Here is a 12,567-nt window from a genome sequence, read left to right as displayed (position 1 = left end):
AGTATTTGATTTGATTGTAAGTCACGCATAGTTTGCAAGGACTGTGTGAGAGCCCGGTACACACAGATATATCTTGAGTATGGTTAGGAATTGCACGGCCAGAAAGTTCACCAGCTTCACTGGAATTTCCACGACGGTGCAGCACCAAACTTGATTACTACGCCTGCATCTTAGCTATCCCTCCACACCTGGCGACCAATACCACAAGGTACTGACGTCCTTAATGGCAGTTCTCACGTCGTGACAGGAAACGGAGCTACAAAGCAATTAAAGCACAATCTTGGACGGTGAACTGGCCATGGCAGTGGAAGCTAAAGCCTGTGGCCATCTTGAGGTTCTTGGGGCCATCTAGCAACTTATTCCCGAAAGTAGGTGGGAGATTTCCCCCCCAACACCCCGGTTCCGGTTACCCTCCGACCACACAGTTGCTAGGAAACCACGGTCCTTTATCCACTCCACCGATTCCTTAAATGACTCCCGGATGCCTCGGAACCAAGTAATAAACACAGAAAAGAAACTTGATCACATACACACACCCCCTACCCACACCCACACAGAAAGGTTACACGTAGTTCAGGCAACTCGGGGAGTACTTGAGATCCGAGGGGTCGCGGACTAAAACATAAAGTCAGTGAGACTCAAACCTCCAGCTGTCGTGGGCTCAAGCCGTTAGAACGTTAGGCCTTGGGAAAAAAAAAAATAAATAAAAAGGTCACCCATGGAGGCGTGGCTCAGGTGCGTAGAGAATCAGCCAATGAGCGAAAGCCTCAGAGTCTCAGTTTCCCCCCCCCCAAAAAAAAAGAGGTCACCAGAGCCTGAGTTCCAGGGCTGGCACCCCCTCCCCCAATTATTATTATTATTAATATTAATATTTTGAGGCGTTCTGGTAAACGATGTCAGCATCCCATTCATGAGCCTGACGCTCCACTGCTGTTGCTCTCCGCTCTGCCGGGCGCCGCCAGATCCCCGGGTGTGTGTGTGTGTTGGGGGGGGGGTGGTGTCGGGGTCTGGGGGACTTGGAAGTGGGAGGGGGGGCGGAGAGGGGAAACCGAGTCCCGCAGCTCAGCAACAGCTCCCAGGGACTCGTTCTGGCCACCAGGAGCTGGTTTTTAACGACCCCGGCGACCGCGAGCCGACCCCGGCCGGAAGTGACGTCGCGGGGCCGAGTACTTCCGGGAGCTGCGGGGGACGGGGCTCCGTCGGAGAGGAAGCAGCGCGGGGGGCTCCCGGACCGGCGTCCGCCGAGCCGCCTCCGTCGTCGCCCGCTGTAACCCTTCCCTGCCCTTCCCCACATCCTCACCACCCCCCCTCCCCGCTCCACCTTCTCCTCCACACCCCCCCCCCCCCCACATCCGACTTCGGTCGCCCGACCCGGCCTGCCCTGGTCTGGTTCACCGGGGCTGTGCGGCCTTGGGGGGCCGCGGCTCCCGGTAAGTGTGCGGAGGGAGTCGAGGCCTTGTTTACCCTGACCGGCCGGTGGGGGTGGGGGGCGGGGGCTCCCCGCGCGTGCCTCCCCCGGCCCAGGTGGGCTTTTTGCCTTCTCCGCCGAGGCCTCCCTCCCTCCCCCCCCCAACCCCTCTCCTTCGGTCGCCGTTTGTACCCACGGCTCCCCCTCAGCTTCCCCTCCCCTCGCCACCACCACAGCGTCTGTCACTGTTGGGGAGGGGTGGTCGGAGGTGGCGATCTCCTCTTCCTCAGTTTTACCGAGGTGAGGAAGTGTTGGGGAGGGGGGGAGCGGGTGTCGGAGAGGCCCAAGCCTGTAACAGGAACGCCTTCCCTTCCTCGCTCTCCCGGGGCGGGAGCGGGGTGTCGGGTGGGGGGGGGTAGGGGAAGTAGGAAAGCGAGCCTCTCGAATCGAACTGTTTTTGGGGGGAGCTCTGGCCAAGCATCGCTCGCTTTCTCCTCCCCCCACCCCCCCAGCCCCGATTTGTTAACTAACGTCTGCTCTGGTGAAGGGAGGGGGGGTGGTCCCTCCCGGCGCGTGGATTCCCACGTCCACGCGGAGGTCCGCGCTTGCCCACCCCCCCCCCCCGGCCTCCCCCCCCCCCCTCGGAACGTGCGGCCTCTCCTGGACGCTCTGGCTCTTGACTTTCACCCTTACTTCTCGGATTTGTCGCTCTGGTCCCCGGGAAGTTTTCTGGGGCAGTCACCATGCTGTTGGGGATGGTAGCCGCCAAGTCACACGCGAGGCCATTAAAGTGTTGGACCTGTGGCAAAAAAATGAATGGTTGAAAAACGGAATAATTCCTCCCTCCCCCTCTCCTTTTCTTCCTTCCGTCTCCCCCCCCCCACCCTCGTGTCAGTCCTGGGTTCTGTCTCTGTGGTTCTCCCCCCCCCCCAGCCCCCTACGAGGTTAGGTCTCTACCGCCTGAACCACAGCTTTGAATTAGGATCCTCTGATCTCAGCCTCCTGAGTGGCTAAGATTGCAAGCATGACCCCTCAGGGACTCCCCAGTTCCTTCTTAGTTTTAATGTTAGGTTTAAAAAGGTGGTTAGGATCTTTTGCCCTTTCCACCTTCATATACAATATTCTTGAATATTTGGTTGGTGAACATTCTCTGGGTAACTTTTTTTTTTTTTTTTTTTTTTTGCCAGTCCTGGGCTTGAGCTCAGGGCTCAGAGCTCAGAGCTCTGTCCTTGGACTTTCTGAAGGCTAGAGCTCTACCACTTGAGCCTCACCACCACTTCTGGCTTTTTTCTATGTATGTGGTACTGAGGAATCGAACCCGGTTCTTTGTGCATGCTAGGCAAGTAATCTACCACTAGGCCAAACTCCCAGCCAACTTTTTTTTTTTTGGTCAATTGTAGAACTTGAACTCTAGGCCTAGGCGCTGTCCCCGGACTCTTCAGCTCAAGGCTACTACTCTACTTGAGCCACAGCGTCACTTCCGGTGTTCTGATGGTTAATTGGAGATGAGAGTCTGCTCAGGCAGGTCTTTGAACTGTGATCCTCAGATCTCAGCCTTCTGAGTAGCTAGAATTACAGGCATGAGGCATAATAGTGCCCTGCTCTCTCTGGGTAACTTCTAAGCACAGATTCCGAGGAGAAATCAATGAATTTGAAATTCATTCTTTTTTTTTTGGAGAGGGGTATGTGCTGATGCTAGAGGTTTTTTGTTTTTTGTTTTTTCTCCTGTTTTAGTTGGAGATACAAATCTCATAGATTTTTCTGTCTGGTCTAGTTTTAAATCTTGATCCTCAAATCTCAGCCTCTTAAATAGCTAGGATGACAGGTATGAGCCATCGTCCCAACTGAACAAAATTCTAGGTAGTCTTCACGAAGCTTTGTGTCAGATAGTTTAAGTTTAGAGAGTTATGAATCCCCATCTAGGTAAGGGAAACCTGTTTTTTCTGCCAGGAGCCATTTGAATATTTAAAACATTTGTGGACCATACAAAATTATAAATTCTGATAGGTGAAGGTGGCTTATACCTGTTATCCTGGCTACTCAGGAGGCTAAAATCAGAGGATTTTGATTCAAAGCCAGCTCAGGAAATATGCTGAGACTCATATCTCCAGTTAACTACCAAAAAGCTGGAAATAACACTGTGGCTCAAAGTAATAGAGCATTAGCAGCCTTGAGTACAAAAGCTCATTCAAGCCCCAGGACCAATGCACATATACCCACAAAAATCAATACTGATAGATGGCTGTGAAAAGCCAGTGGGAAGAATTCATGCCTGTCTCATGTTGCAGATGTATGATCCTGGGGAAGTTCAAACTGTAGCTTCCTTATTCTTACGAAGGTGACAGTAATTTCTATGAAGATGAAGTAAGAATGAGTCTGACCTTAAATTGATCTTAAATAAAATCAGTTATTCTTAGCCAGACCCAGTGGCTCATGCCTGTAATCCTAGTTACTCAGGAGGCTGAGATCTGAGGATCACGTTTCAAAGCCAGCCCAGGCACAGAAGACCTCAAGACTACTGTCTCCAGTTAATCAGGCTCCAGGGGTAGGGCAGTAGCCTTGAGCTGAAGAGCTCAGGGACAGTGCCCAGGCCTAGAGTTCAAGCCCCATGACCCACAAATAAATCTTATTCTTGTCCCATACACTTAACTTTTTACTTAATAAAAAACTAACTTAGCTGAGTGTCTAGTTCACCTGTAATCCTAGCTACTCAGGATGCCATGACCTAGAGGATTCCAGTTTGAAACTAGCCCAGGCAGGAAAATTTGGGTGATACTATCTCCAAAAATAAGTAGCAAAAAATGTAGAGTACCAGTGGCTCACACCTGTGATCCTAACAACTACCTGAGATCTGAAAATAGAAGTTCAAAGCCAGTCCAGGCAGGAAAGTGAGACTCTTATTTCCAAATAATCACCAAAAGGCCAGAAATAGAGCTGTGGCTCGAATGACAAAAATTAGCCTTGAGCATAAAAGCTTAGGGATAACACTCAGGTCCTCAGTTCAAGCCCCAAGTCCTGCACACAAAAAAAGAAAAGTTGGAGATATAGTTCCAGTGTAGAGGACTAGTTGTGGCAAGCAAAGGTTGCCTGACACTACCACCAAAAACTGGTGACCTAGATCTATAATCCCAGCATTCTAGAAGGGAAGACAGAATGACCTGGAGTTTGAGGCCAGCCTGAATGTAGTAAGACTTTGTGTTAATAGTAACAGTCCTAAGTTCAAACCTCAGAACTGGCAAAATCAGAAGTAAAGTAAGTAAACTTGGAAAAAAAGGGGACCCATTTAAAAATATATTCTCTCATTTCACTCTAGATGGAAATCATATGACAGACTCTTTGAGTGACATCTGCTTGAAAGAACTTCAAAGATAACAGGTATTTTTATCTTAAAGATGAACTTTTCCGGCCGGGAGTTTGGCCTAGCGGTTAAAGTGCTTGCCTAGCATGCATGAAGACCCCGGGTTTGATTCCTCGGTACCACATACATAGAAAAAAGCCAGAAGTGGTGCTGAGGCTCAAGTGGTAGAGCTGTAGCCTTGAGAAAGTCCAAGGACAGTGCTCAGGCCCTGAGCTCAAGCCCAGGACTGGCAAAAAAAAAAAAAGATGAACTTTTCCCTCTAATGAGTTCAGCTGCAGTTAGGTGGTTTTACTATACAAAATCTGCTATAAGTTAAACTACCAACATCATGGGGTTTGAACTCTGGGCCTGGGTGTTGTTCCTGAGCTCTTTAACTCAAAGGTAGGGCACCATTTCTGGTTTTCTGGTGGTTATTTGGAGATAGTCTCACAGATTTTTGTGCCCAGTGTGGCTTTGAACCACAGTCCTCAGATCTGGGCCTCTGGAGTAGCTAGGATTACAGATGTGAGCCAACAGAATGAGACCCAAGTTCTTTTATGTAACTTTACTATCACCTGCTTCTGTTTCTTCAGGATAGGTTTCTTTTTGGTAAGCCTGGGTTTGGGAGAGGATGGTGAGCTTGTTTATCTGAGACTATCATTAGAATAGGCCAGGAGTTTGGCCTAGTGGTAGAGTGCTTGCCCAGCATGCATGAACACCTGCGTTCGATTTCTTGCTACCACATACATAGAAAAAAAGCTGGAAATGGTGCTGTGGCTCTAGTGGTAGAGCTCTAGCCTTGGGAAAGCCCAAAGACATTGTTCAGGCCCTGAGTTTAAGCCCCAGGACTGGCAAAAAAAAAAAAAAAGGTCATAAGTGGGAACAAGACCCAGGGATGTCCATTTGATTCTTGAATAGTTTGTGATAATCTGTCATGGGGGAAAATAGTAACCCTTTTTTTTTTTTTTCTTTCCTTCTCTAGAAGACAAAAAGAACCCCACTAATGCATTTGAGAAAGCGGTAAAGATTGGGGGGAGGGGGAAAAAGAAAGCACCTGCTTTCCTGACCCGCAACCTGGCTGGATGCTAAGATGTCCGTGGACATGAATAGCCAGGGGTCTGACAGCAATGAAGAGGATTATGATCCGAATTGTGAGGAGGAGGAGGAAGAAGAGGACGAGGACCCTGGGGACATAGAGGACTATTATGTGGGAGTAGCCAGCGATGTGGAACAACAGGGGGCTGATGCCTTTGATCCAGAGGAGTACCAGTTCACCTGCTTGACCTATAAAGAGTCTGAGGGTGCCCTCAATGAACACATGACCAGCCTAGCCTCTGTCCTAAAGGTGAGTAGTGTTGCCAGTTCCAAGTATAATTTCACCCCAGTGAAAATCTAAGATGATGCTGCATACTGTTGGCGCACACCTATCAGCTACCTAGGAGGCTGAGATCTGAGGATCAAGGTTGGAAGCCAGCCCAGACAGGGCAGTCTGTGAGACTCTAAACTACCACTAAAACTACCAAACAGCCAGAAGTGGAACCATGACTCAAAAGTGGTAGAGTGCTAGCCTTGAGCAAAACAAGCTGAAGGACAATTGGGGCCCTGAGTTCAAGCCCCAGGCATCAAACAATAAAAATAAAGCTGGCCAGAGGTGGCCCATGCCTGTAATCCTAGCTACTCAGGAGACTGAGATCTGAGGATCGAGGTTTGCAGTCAGCCTAGACAGAAACCGCCTGTGAGACTCTCATCTCCAATTAAGCACTAAAAAACTGGAAGTGCTGCTGTAGCTGAAGTGGTAGAGTGCTAGTCATAAGCACAAAGAGCTCAGAGACAGTGTGCAGACCCCGAGTTCAAACCCTACACCAACAAAATAAATATAATTAAATAAAATCTAAGAATGAGTGTTAACAAATGCCTCCACTAGCCTGTAAAATAGCCTTGTAGCCTGAAGCCAACTTTGATCATATGTTGAATATTTTGTCAGATTTGTTTGTTTTGTGATATATACATGTCTAAGGGCCTCAGATTCCCACTAAGTATTACAAAAGTGTAGATTCATGAACGGTAGATCAGAAATATGGAGTAGAATTGCTCAGCTTTATACTTGCTTTATAAAGTATCTTAAGAATCTTCATAGATTCGGTAAGTTTTCAACATTATCGCCATCTTACGTACAACTTTGTTTGACAAATATATTCACATCCCCCTGGTTTGTCCTGATAATCAATGTCTTTCGGCTACTGAACTTACTTAGTTTCTTATACTGATGATTACTATTTAATATTGAAAGAGATTTCAGCAGTAAGTCTTAAGATCTCCCAGCTTGTATTTAATTGATTTGGGGGGACATTAGTGTGGGAATTTTAAAGCATGAACAGGTGATTCCATAAAGGTCTTAAATTCTTAACTCTTAAAGTAGTATACCTTTGGAAGTTTTCTTGAGTATTTCCTTCTCTGGTATAAGTTGTAGTGTGTAAATGGAATATTTATCCTACTGTATTGACTTTGCTGTTCTTCCGTTGTGAACTTGGATTTTGTTGACTGATCAAATTAAGGCTAGAAGTGCTCATGATGATACTCTCAACCAAAATAAACTTTCTTGCTGATATTTAAATGGAGTTAGCTAAGTCCTGCCCTCCCTCCCTCCCTCCCTCCCTCTTGTCCGTCCTTCCTTCCTTCCTTCCTTTCTCTTTTAAATGCTGGTCTTAGGGCTTGAACTCAGGGCATGGGTGTTTTCCCTGAGCTTTTTGCTTAACATTAGCACTCTATTAATGAGCCACAGTGCCACTTCCAGCTTTCTCTGTGTATGTGGTAGCAAGGAATGGAACCCAGGGCTTCATGCATTCTAGGCAAGCCCTGTACCACTGTGTTGCATTCTCTGCCCTGTATGATTTCTATAAAGGTACTTTGTCTTGTACTTTAGTGACTTTTTTTCACCCCAGATGTTCAGCAACAGCTAAATACCTTAGACCCATGGCTTCAGTAGCAACTGACTAGAAGCTAATTTTTTTTTTTTTTTTTTTTTGCCAATCCTGGGGCTTGAACTTAGGCACTGTTTTGGGGCTTTCCCAAAGCTAGCACTCTACCACTTGATCTACAGCACCACTTCTGGTTTTTTTTCTGTGTATGTGGTACCGAGGAATCGAACCCAGGTCTTTGTGCATGCTAGGCGAGCACTCTACCACTAGGCTAAGCCCCCGGCCCCTAGCAGCTAATTTTGGTGAGTCATTTCTAGAATTGATTACAATATGTCCTATCTTGTACTCAGCAGAAAACTAAAAAAATAGGAATGCATAGATCCCCCCTGAATTTGGAATTACTGTCCAGTGGCTATTGCAAAACTGTTGCACCCCAGCACAGTGGCTCACACCTATAATCCTAGCTACTCAGGAGGCTGAGATCTGAGGATCAAGGTTCAAAGCCAACCAGGACACAGAAGGACCTGAGACTCTTATCTCCAATGAACCTCTAGAAAATGGGAAGTGGGGCTTGGCTCAAGGGTAGGGCTGTAGCCTTGAACTGAAGAGCTCAGGGACAGCGCCTGTGTCCAGAGTTCAAGCCCCATGACCCACAAAAAAAAAAAAAAAGAAAAACCCCTAGAAAAATCAGACTAAGAGGTAAAAAAATAGAGAAAAATGCTTTTTATTGGAGAAAATTAGTTATTCAAATAGTACCCAAAAAGTTATTGTCCTATACAAATAGAATAGTTGTTAGCATTGAGGTATTGTATTTGTGGAGTTGGAGGAGGAAATTATATGAAACAATAAATAAAAGTTTCCATATGCTGGATACAGTGGCTCACGCCTGTAATCCTAGCTACTCAGGAGGCTGAGATCTGAGGATTGTGGTTCAAAGCCAGCCTGGGCACTAAAGTCTGAGAGACTCATCTCCAGTTAGCCACTAGAAAACCAGAAGTGGTGCTGTAGCTCAAGGGGTAGGGCAGTAGCCTTGAGCTGAAGAGCTCAGAGACAATGCCCAGGCCTAGACTTCAAGGCCCATGATTGACCCCCCCCCAAAAAAAAAGTTTCCTTTATTACACAGTATGGTCATATGAAACTTATAAGAAGTCTCCCCTCTGTAACAGAGGGGACTTGAGGTTGCTTTGTTGGTGCTGTACCACTTGAAGCATATCTCCAGCTAGCTTTTTGCTGGTTGTCTTTGACCTTTCTGGTTAGGCTTGCTCTAGTCCAGAGCTGTAATGAGCTGCTTAAGCACCGAACTTTAAACTTGAGAACTAAGAGGTAGTGTAATTATAGTTTCTTTCAGAGGAGTAAGCCTCAGGATGTATAGGCTGTAATGAGAAATTTAAGACATAGAAGTAGAAGGGAATAAAATATAGACAATATTCATGTATAGCCTGAATGTCTTTACTGTTGAAAGAAAGGAATAAACTTTTGGCAATATAATACTTGCACTGGCATAGTCAACACTGTTTCTCAATTCTGGTGGATTGGAGAAATAAGCCAATTATTTTGAGTTTTTATTACAGTTCTTGCTTTATGGATTTCTGTATTAACGGCAGTAGGAGACCTTGGAAAATGTTTCCTAGAATATGCTATTGCTACCTCCTTCTTGACTGAATTTTAGAATCTAGTATTTGCTCCTATACAAAATATGGATAGAAAATTGTAAGTTTTCAGAGTTTCTGACTCTGTCTTTACTCTTTTTTGTTTTAAACAACTTAACTTCTATGCCTTTGGTGACTTGTAAAATAAGCAATTGATGTTCTTAACACTAAAATTATGTGTAATACTTTGGTGACGACCCTAATCTTAATTACAATGGCTTTCTTCTATTCTTCCTGCTGAATTGTAAGAACATCTTATCTTTATTATTTATCTCTTCATTAATCAAGTACTTTTTCTTTTTTTTGTTTTGTTTCTACTGTTCATGGGAAAGTATTTTTCAATCTGTTTCTATGCTGAGCAACTGTCTGGGACCTATTTTTATGATCTGACGTCAGACTTTCTTTGCATGCTTTTATCTAAGTAGAATGCACATTAAATTCGTGTGTTTCATATGAGTTCGTGTCGCCATATTTCGCAATGTTTTAAGCTCTAAGTCTGGTGTATGTCTTACAGATATATACATTTATTTTCAAAAGGGAAATGAGAAACTATAGAGTGACATTGACACTTGCCTTAAGTACAACTAGTACACAGTTGTCCTTGTCTTGCCAGCTTAGAAAAGTTGCTGACATCTCTGTGTACCTGCTTACCACCTTCTAGAAAACTCTTCCTCAGATTCCAGGTCAATTTTTCATTCTAGTCTTATGTTTTCAAATTACCCTAGGAACTATGTAAACTGCATATAACCAAGGAAGAACTTGACATTTGTTTCTTGCTCGTAAATTTGTTTATAGGTATTATCGACGGTATTCATATCATTCATGGCTTCATTAACCTACAATTGAAGTTTTCTTCCTTGCTCATGATTCCTCAGATCGTGTCTGTGTTCATGCATATTACTGCTTCCATTTATTCAACTAATATTTATTGTGTATACACTGTATGCCAGGCATCAGAAAGACAGCTCTGAACAAAAACTGACAAATATTACATTCTAAATAACATTGTACACATCTTATGTATTCTGTTTTTTTTTTCTCATGTATTTATCAAGTGTTTTCTCGTATTTTTACTTTGTCCTCCCAAATTACTTTAAAAGTCTTGGTAGTATACTATCTTTGTCTTGAACTATAATTTTCTCATTGGGCCTTTATTTAGGTGACTTCTTACATGTTACTGCTATTGGGGGCAGACTGTGTTGCTGGGAGCATCGTTACTGATGTTGTCTTGTGTCTTTTTGGCTTTGTGGTCAGCTGACTGGGTTCTAGTCCCTTTTTGGCCATTTAATATAGTTAGCTTGCTAGACTCTGGTGTTTCATACTGGTAATCCTTGCTACTCAGGAGACTGAGATCTGAGGATTACGGTTTGGAGAAGGTTAGGCAGAAAAGGCCATTAGACTTTACCAGCAAAAAGCCAGAAGTGGAGGCATGGTTCAAATGGTAGAGTGCCAGCCCAGCTTTGAGTGAAAAAGCAAGAGCATAAGGTCCTAAATACAAGTCCCAGTGCTGGTGTGTCCATGCACATGTGCAAGCGTGTGTGTGCGCGCACACACACACACACACGAAATTTCTAAGCTATTTTTTCTCTTTGCCAGTCATGAGCTTGAACACTGTGCCTAGGCACCGTCCTTGAGCTTTTTTTGCTCAAGGCTAGCATTCTACCACTTAAGCCACAGCACCACTTCTAGCTTTTTTGAGTAGTTTATTGGAGATACAGAGTCTCACAGATTTTAGCCATGTATGGTGGCTCATGTCTGTAATCTTAGCTACTCAGGAGGTTGAGTTCTGAAGATTAAAGTTCAGAGACAGCCCAGCCCAGGCACAAAAGACAGTGAGAATCTTTTTTTTTTTTTTTTTTTTTTTTTGCCAGTCCTGGGCTTAAGCTCAGGGCCTGAGCACTGTCCTTGGATTTTTCTCAAGGCTAGAGCTCTACCACTTGAGCCTCAGCGCTACTTCCAGCTTTTTCTGAGTATGTGGTACCGAGGAATCGAACCCGGGTCTTTGTGCGTGCTAGGCAAGCACTCTACCACTAGGCCAAACTCCCGGCCCGGACAGTGAGAATCTTATCTCTAATGAACCACTAGAAAATGGGAAATGGGGATATAGCTCAAGGGTTAGGGCAGTAACCTTGAGCTGAAGAGCTCAGGGACAGCGCCCAGGCCCCATGACTGACCAAAAAAAAAGTCACAGATTTTTGTGCCCAGGTTGGCTTAGAACCGTAATCCTCAGATTTCAGCCTCCTGAGTAGCTAGGATTACAGGCGTGAGCCACCAGCACCCAACTTAGAAGCTTTAATTTCTTGATCTGTAAAATAACAATACCTCTTTCATTGCATTAAATTTGATAATAATAAGGCATCTGCAGTACTTGGTCCATCAGTTGCTTAGTCGTGGTAGAGGTGGGGCAAGAGTGGAACAATGGAAATAATTTCATGTTTGTTTATTTTTTGCCGGTCCTGGGGCTTGAATTCAGGGCCTGGGCACTGTCCCTGAGCTTCTTTTGCTCAAGGCTGGCACTCTACCACTTGAGCCACTGCACACTTTGCCTTTTTTTGTGTACCAAGGAATCAAACCCAGGGCTTCATTTATGCTAGGCAGGTACTCTACCAGTAGGCCACATTCCCAGCCTCTGCTTCATGTTTCCTGTTCCTTCAAAGTGCATTCTCAAGATTGCCCTCAAGGTTATAAGGGAAGAGTCACAATGAAGGGTCTGAGTCTGTATTTATAGATGGGTGCCCCTTGATGATATTGGGTCATGTATTGGGATTTCTTGTTGGAGTCTGGTGCCCTTCTCATGGGTTCCACCCACAGAAAAGTAACAGCAGAATTAATTTGAATAGGGACTGGGAAAGACTATAGGGAAAGAGAACGTGTCTATTTCTACATTTCTGGTTGACTGTAATGTTTGGTCTTGTTCTCTGGCTGACAATTACTGAAATGCTTAGTAGTGAATTTGAGGGGGTCCATGTTATTGAGGACCCCCTTTAACTTTGTCTTGGCTCCAGGAAAAAATCTGAAAGGCTAAAGAGTTGTCTGCACAAAAGAAGGAAGCACTGTAGGGAAGATTTGAAAATGGTGGCAGGTTGAATAATTGGTAAGCCTCTCATTTTACTTCTCCTGAAATGTCTTCCTTGATTTTATTTTTTTAACTTTAATTTTTATTTATTTATTTATTTTTTTGTCAGTTGTAGAGCTTGAACTCTGGGCCTGAGCACTGTCCCTGAGCTCTTCAGCTCAAGGCTACCACCCTACCCG

General features: G+C 45.0%; 1 protein-coding gene across 4 annotated transcripts in view; it reads left to right on the top strand.

Annotated features, from left to right (window-relative positions):
• The first annotated feature begins 1,189 nt into the window (after positions 1-1,189).
• Arih2 (ariadne RBR E3 ubiquitin protein ligase 2) overlaps positions 1,190-12,567 on the top strand; it is a 36,522-nt gene continuing 25,144 nt past the window's right edge. For 2 of the 4 annotated variants that reach the window (XR_016533506.1, XM_090323679.1), the window contains exons 1-3: positions 1,190-1,430; positions 4,722-4,783; positions 5,728-6,090. Coding sequence is in view for 2 of the 4 variants with exons in the window: in XM_090323679.1 (XP_090179805.1) it covers positions 5,836-6,090 (255 nt within the window). In the remaining 2 variants the exon portion in view is untranslated. Of the gene's footprint in view, positions 1,431-1,686; positions 1,709-4,721; positions 4,784-5,727; positions 6,091-12,567 lie in introns of those variants that run through there. The other 2 variants (XM_090323680.1, XM_090323682.1) reach the window with 2 other exon arrangements.

Source organism: Megascapheus bottae, chromosome 32 (assembly GCF_031878675.1).
Source record: "Megascapheus bottae isolate mThoBot1 chromosome 32, mThoBot2.hap1, whole genome shotgun sequence".
NCBI classification, from domain to species: Eukaryota; Metazoa; Chordata; class Mammalia; order Rodentia; family Geomyidae; genus Megascapheus; species Megascapheus bottae.
Note: the sequence above shows the minus strand (reverse complement) of the source record. Positions and strands in the feature narration are given on the sequence as shown.